Below are 7,403 nucleotides of genomic sequence, written 5' to 3' on the forward strand. Positions count from 1 at the left end.
TACATAATTCCTTGATTACGAGTTATGACTTAAAAAGCTCATGGGCGGCTGTACATACTACCCAAAACAAAAAGGAAAATTAAATTTAAAAGTTAGTTGTATGATGACCTACCCAAATATCATTTCAAAACTCTATAATATTGTTTTTTTTTTTTTTCCCTTTTTTAGATAAATTGGGAAGGAAAGGGTTACTAACAATAACTAAGCTGTTTAAAAGGATTCAAAAAAATGTTTGATTAAAAATTAAAAATACCATTTTATATAAAATGCACGTGTAAAATTTGGATTATTGATTGGTGATCTCACAAATGTAAGGTCAAATCATGTATAATCATACTATTTTGTTATATTTTTTTTTATCTAATATTGTATTCCAACTTATTTTTTTTTCTTTTGTCTACTACTTTATCTTATAAAACCTTTTTTAAAAAAAAAATTTTGCTAAAATTTATTAGCTACTTGATGCAATAATCCTGATTACCAATGCCTTTTTTAGAAAAAAATATAAATAAAATAAAAATTCATATTTTATCAGCTTAAACTTTTGTGATCAGTGATAATTCAATACTATTAAAAAAAATTTCAAAAAATCTGTATTATTCTTGTGAAAAAAAAAATCAAAAAGTCTGTATTGTTCTTGTGAAAATAACTTAGTGATAAAATCTATTATTTTCTTGAACAATGTGCCTTAGTTCGAATCCTTTCACCTTTATATATATATATATATATATATATATGTATGTATGTATGTATATACATAAAAAAGTCTATATTAATTATTTTTTGATTAAACTATATCATAATTACATTGTTGTCCTTATAACTATTTATGTCTAATTTTTAACGATCTTGAAGTATATTGCATACTTGTCTACAACAAGAAAACAATGAATTAAGACAATCCCACAAAATCTTTCCATATTGCATTAAGTCTATCCATATTTCAACACTGTTAAAAACTAGGGTACAATAATTTAGAGACCAAAATGCCAAAAAATAATAATAATAATAATAAACAATCAAAGGGCCAAAACAAAATAATAAAAAAATCAAAGACCAAAGTGCAATTATAAATATAATTCAAGATTAATAAAATTGATAACACTTAATTTTATTTTTCCATTGCAAGAAGTCTGTATATTTTTTTAATAAATTCTATATTAACTAGAAAGTGATTTCTTCCACCTTAATTATTTGATTATTTAGATCATGTCCTCTTTCGATGTACAAGTTTTTAATAATGTTGAATTGAGTTGGACCACATCAAAGTTACAATGAGCTCATCCGGAGAGCAAAAATAAATAAATAAATACAATGAGCTCATCCAATCACAAGAACTTGTAAGGTACATCATGTTAAATTATAGCTGATTCTATAAAAAAAAATTTAATATCATATTAAATTATTATTGAGCCCAAAAAATTTAGTTATTAGGAAGCATATTTATTATGTATATTTAATTAATATCTAATGGTTCAAATTTGGATTGAAGTTTAAATTTTAAAATTTGAATTATATTTTTAATATTTTTATTATTGGACCAAATCTAATTTGTTAACCATAGTTAAATCACAAAAACTGAAAAGAAAAAGGCTACTTCTTAAAATCATATTACTAATTATACTAATAGATGTCATTAATTATCTGGGGTCCCCATTATAATATTATGACCGAGACTTATACTTTTAACCACATTTATGAAAGTTACAATAAAAAATATATATTTGTTTCATTCTTTAATAACCATTTTTCTACCTATATATATATATATGGCTTGGAAAATACCAACTTTTCTTCACATTATAATTTTAATCTTCTGGGTGTCGAATTAATAATTACATCCATTACAACATGCTCAATAGAGGGCCAGAAAAATATCGTTTCACATGTGTACTTGGATAAGGTTGAAGGGGCTTAATTTTTGGATGAAATAATTTACAAATTAAAACAAAGGACATGCAAATAAGATGGACAACTTCTTCGATGAGTGAAGTGGGTGAAGACAGGAATTAAATATATTATCGGAGTGTTTAAAATGCATGACCTTCGGCTAATTAGCGTAGGCCCGAGCCTATGCAAATTATAATAATTTTTTCCCTGAACAGTTAAACACGAAATTATGATGAACTTAGGCAAATGAAAGCAACCAAAAAAACAATAAAGAACTCTAGCATGTGAGAGAAATAAATGGAGTCAAGCAATTTAACTTTGTTTAAAAAATTGTACAGTTAGTATTGTTGATCGTGTTCGGGTATATTTGGCATTGATTGGACAGCAAAATTAATTAATAACTTTCATTTTAATTTTTTTTTTAAAAGCAATATCAATTTTATCAGTACAAGTTTAATGCGTTAAGTACATAATTAATTTTATAAAAAAGTACATAGTTGAGCGTCATCTTATATTGAAAATTTCATATGTTCAAGGGTTTTCACTTTACCTTGTTTTATTTTTGTTTTTCAGTTTTAAAATTATTAATGAAGGTGATACTTTTAAAATATCCACACATTTGCACAGTTTCCACTCCTTTGTGCTGCGGAAAAATACTTTCTATATTTAATTTTGCCACCCGGTCACAAACTGCGATTTTTATTATGTTATTGTTTTTTTATTTTTTTCCTATGCCATATAGTATTGTAGCATGGGACTTTTAGAGGCAATAATGAAGTATACCAAAATTCGATTGGCAATTTTCAAACCCACAAATTTAAGCTAGTACTATTTTTAGTGACAAATTGTGAATTTCATTATTTTACTTTAAAAATTAGTTATTGATAACACATATTAATAATAATATATTTATTTATCTACTTTTTGATTGGAAATGGATTAATAAATAATTAAATAATATTTCTATATTAATATGCGAAGTTTAAGTTTAGTCATTGTGGTACTCATAAGTTTAGTCTGATGGCAAATCTATTGAGAAAACATTTTTAGATTTAAAATTCAAAATTTAATTGGATGAAAATCTCCATTCTTCTATTTGTAATTAAAAGAAAAAAAAAAAAAAAGTTTAGTCGTTATATAAGAAAGGCAATACTTACGGACACATGACATGCATGGGCGTGTTGTTTTGATAATAATTAAACGACCAATCGCATGCAAATTTTGGATAAAAGGACAAAGAGAGGTAGCTGGAAATTTCAAGGTTAGCTACAATTAATAATTCATTCAAGAACACCACTTTAGCTAGCATTAATAATTCATTCGAGAACACTACCACATGCACGCAGATGATATATACACAAACCCAAAACATTTGTGGAAAGGAAATCATCAATTAATATCTACATATCTACATTTCCTATATATAGATATATATATGTCTCTGTGTGTGTGTGTGTGTGTGTATGTGTGTGTAGATTGCAGAGAGATAGAGAGCAAGAAAACAAGTAGCTATGGCATCAAAGCCCGGAATCCTTTCTGACTGGCCATGGAAGCCTCTTGGAAGTTTTAAGGTCTTCCTTTCATATATTACAATCTCCTCTCTCTCTCTCTCTCTCTCTCTCTCTCTCTCTCTCTCAGAGCTATATTTATCACTAACTCTGTCTAGGTCAAAAGGTCATTAAATATAAGTATTTTGATTCCATATGCATGTCATCCATAATAAGCATATAATATTAAAATCATTATATATGAGAGCCAAAGCCATGCATGTATGCATCCATATATGATCACATATGCAGAGTATGTTACGAATATGTAGCTCTACTTTATATATACATATATATAGGATTGTATGTATGTATATTTATGCATGAATGTATGCATGGTGATGCATGTATATATGCTAACACTAATTATATTATAAGGTGTCATATGTACTGAAGAATAAGAAAGTTTCTGTGCATGATATTTTCTCTAATTTTGGATTATATTATCTTAAATATATTTGGATATTATTTATTTTCAAATATATTTGGAGAATTTTTCATAGTTTCTTAATTAAGAAAATAAAAATATTATATTAATACATTATCAAGATTGGGTTGAAAACGCATGCTTATCAGGCTCTATATCAATTTAAGTTCTTCAAATTAAAGACATTAGATACTGTTAGAATTATTTTGTTATCTATTTCTAGTACAACCGATTATATATATTTCAATCACTCAATTCCTCCAATTTAATATTTAATATGAAGGTTGCAAAAATGAATATAATAACAATAATAATTCATATTATGATATAAATATTTTTTTTGTAATACATAACGTTATTATTTGTGAGTTAAAAATGTGGGTTATGCACGCAGTACATGATATTGGCACCATGGGCGATTCAGAACACATACTCATACATGTTTAAAGCGGATGAGAAAGAGAGAGACCTGTTTCATTTCCTGATTTTACCACTTCTATTATTGAGATTTCTTCACAACCAGATTTGGATCACTCTTTCTCGTTACCGAACCACCAAAGGTAACAATCGGATCCTAGATAGAGGTCTCGAATTCGACCAAGTTGACAGAGAAAGGAACTGGTTAGTACTGATAACAACAATTAATTAACTAAATTAATTAACTAATTCACTTATTAATTAATTTAATTTGGGTCTAATTAATAGGGACGACCAAATATTGTTGAATGGAATATTGTTATACGTAGTAAGCAAGACAGTGAAACGGGCTTCAAACTTGCCGTTGTGGAGGGCAGATGGAGTGGTCATAACAATTTTGCTTCATGTGGGTCCGGTTGAGTTCCTTTATTACTGGCTCCACAGAGCTCTTCACCACCATTTCCTCTACTCTCGCTATCATTCTCATCACCATTCCTCCATTGTCACCGAGCCCATTACTTGTGCGTTATTATTATTTTTAATTTTTTATTTTTTTGTGGTCAATTTCTATAAATTATCTATTGGACTCCTAATAGCTAACCCCTTTTGTTGGAGGCTTATATATGATTATGTAATTTGATTATGTATTTTTAATTTTCTTTACTAAATATTATAAAAATATATTTATGTGGCAGCCGTGATTCATCCATTTGCGGAGCACCTAGCGTATTTCGTCCTGTTTGCGACTCCAATTCTGACCACATTGTTCACAGGAACCGTCTCAATAGCATCCTATACTGGTTACATAACTTTCATCGATTTCATGAACAATATGGGTCACTGCAACTTTGAGCTTGTTCCAATCTGGCTCTTCTCTATATTTCCACCTCTCAAGTACCTTATGTATACTCCATCGTAAGCCTTCCAATCATTCTTTCAATTTTTAATCAACTTCGATTATTAATTACACGTACATGTAAAATATAACTCATAGCAAAAATGGCGATTATTTGATAAATACTCCATCCACAGGTTCCACTCTTTGCATCACACTCAATTTCGAACAAATTACTCCTTGTTTATGCCAATCTATGACTACATCTATGGAACAATGGACAAATCTTCGGATTCTCTGTATGAGACTTCACTTAAAAGAGAGGAGGAAGTGCCAGATGTCGTGCATCTAACCCATCTAACAACACCAGAATCGATCTACCATCTGCGGTTGGGATTTGCCTCGTTGGCCTCTAAGCCCCACACATCATCAATATGGTACCTATGGTTAATGTGGCCAGTGACAATGTGGACCATGATGTTGGCTTGGATTTATGGTCGCACTTTTGTGGTTGAGAGGCATCGTTTTGATAAACTCAGATTGCAAACTTGGTCTATTCCCAAATACAAGTTCCAGGTAAGATAATTAAATACTGTTATACACATGTTAATCCAATTAAATGTGTTCTTCTAAATTCATTTGTTTTGCATTTGGGTATAATTGCTCTTCCATATATATGCTTTCCTAGTACTCCTTGCAATGGCAAAATCAATTTATCAACGGCTTGATTGAGGAAGCCATACTTGAAGCAGAGGAAAAGGGTGTTAAAGTGTTAAGTCTAGGTCTCTTGAACCAGGCAAGTTTTTGCTTCTTAATTTTTCAGATATTTACTTTTTGTCCCTATTTCTATTTAAGATAAAAATAATAATAAATTTATTTTCAGAGTGAGGAGTTGAATAGATACGGAAGGCTTTATGTGGAAAAGAATCCAAAGCTGAAAGTCAAGTTGGTGGATGGAAGTAGCCTAGCAGTGGCTGTAGTTCTAAACAATATACCAAAAGGGACTACCCAAGTTCTTCTTAGAGGCAAACTTACCAAGGTCGCTTACGCCCTTGCCTTGGCTCTGTGCCAAAAGGGTATCCAGGTAAATATCATCAATATAGACACACACGCACACATATAAATTCATATACACGGTGAATTGTTGAGGATATTTTTCTTTTTTTTTTGGAGAAGAAAATAATTAAGCAATAACGATAACTATATAAATGATAATTTACGACAACTTAATTATTGATTAATTGTGTAAACATCAAAGGAAAAAGCATTTATTCGATGGTTCAAGGTAACTGAAATTTATGTTCAACATGAATGATTGTATTTGGGTATTATTGTAATGACCAAAAAAAAAAAAAAAAAATCATGAATAAATATGTATCTGAAGCTCATGATTTCAGGTAGCTACAGTGAATGAGGATGAGTATCTGAAGCTTAACAAATCATTGACTGCCAATTTATCATGTGCAAGTAAATTGGTTCTCTCAAAATGTTCTTCTCAAAAGGTAATAATAATACCAATTACTTAATTGATCATATATATCCTGCTTAGGCTCCTACCAATTTACCAATATTAATTGAATACTGTTGCAGATATGGCTAGTGGGAGATGAATTGAGTGATGAAGAGCAGTTAAAGGCTTCGAAGGGAACAACATTTATTCCATTCTCCCAATTCCCACCTAAGAAATTGCGCAAAGACTGCTTCTACCACTACACACCAGCAATGGTTCCTCCTACATCTCTTGAGAATCTACACTCTTGTGAGGTAATTAACCAATAATTTTCAATTTGGTCATGACCTATTGATATCATCTTTTGGTATAATCAGTCTCTTATTAGATCAACTAAATAAAAATTTGGTTTATAACATGTAACAGAATTGGTTGCCAAGAAGGGTGATGAGTGCATGGCGTATAGCAGGGATGGTGCATGCCTTGGAAGGTTGGAATGAACATGAATGTGGTAACAACGACACCATCTCCAACAATATTGAAAAAATCTGGGAAGCAGCTCTTCAACATGGGTTTCAGCCTATCATGAATTTCAACTAATCAATCGTTATGTTAGCCTAATTATAATTATAAAAATATTGTATGCATTAATATTTTGGCTTTTTCTAATTATTACTATTATTAGGTTTGTTCCTTTATGCAAAATAAGTTTCCACATCGTGTGAGATCATTGAAGGATGTTGTGTTGAACTATTCTTCATTGACATAGATTTATATCAGTTACAAGTGGAACAAGGTTATTAATATTGAATGATAAACTACAGAAATATTTATATA

The 7,403-nt window shown here is 29.8% G+C and overlaps 1 protein-coding gene across 1 annotated transcript; it reads left to right on the forward strand.

The window, feature by feature from the left end:
- Nucleotides 1-3,134: 3,134 nt before the first annotated feature.
- On the forward strand, nt 3,135-7,403 carry LOC107421712 (very-long-chain aldehyde decarbonylase CER1). The gene is made up of 11 exons (XM_016031006.4): nt 3,135-3,151; nt 3,373-3,461; nt 4,259-4,485; nt 4,570-4,802; nt 4,977-5,196; nt 5,314-5,692; nt 5,805-5,912; nt 6,000-6,200; nt 6,514-6,618; nt 6,707-6,880; nt 6,993-7,403. The coding sequence occupies exons 2-11, from the start codon at nt 3,402-3,404 to the stop codon at nt 7,164-7,166; spliced, it is 1,881 nt and encodes a 626-aa protein (XP_015886492.3). The 5' UTR covers nt 3,135-3,151; nt 3,373-3,401; the 3' UTR covers nt 7,167-7,403.

This window comes from Ziziphus jujuba, chromosome 5 (genome assembly GCF_031755915.1).
Source record: "Ziziphus jujuba cultivar Dongzao chromosome 5, ASM3175591v1".
NCBI lineage: Eukaryota > Viridiplantae > Streptophyta > Magnoliopsida > Rosales > Rhamnaceae > Ziziphus > Ziziphus jujuba.

Bases quoted from the DNA above. Each gene is read 5' to 3' on its own strand.
- LOC107421712 (XM_016031006.4), top strand. From the start codon at position 3,402: ATGGCATCAAAGCCCGGAATCCTTTCTGACTGGCCATGGAAGCCTCTT. The intron at 4,803-4,976 runs GTGCGTTATTAT...TTTATGTGGCAG, and splicing joins TGTCACCGAGCCCATTACTT to CCGTGATTCATCCATTTGCG. The intron at 6,881-6,992 runs GTAATTAACCAA...AACATGTAACAG, and splicing joins AGAATCTACACTCTTGTGAG to AATTGGTTGCCAAGAAGGGT.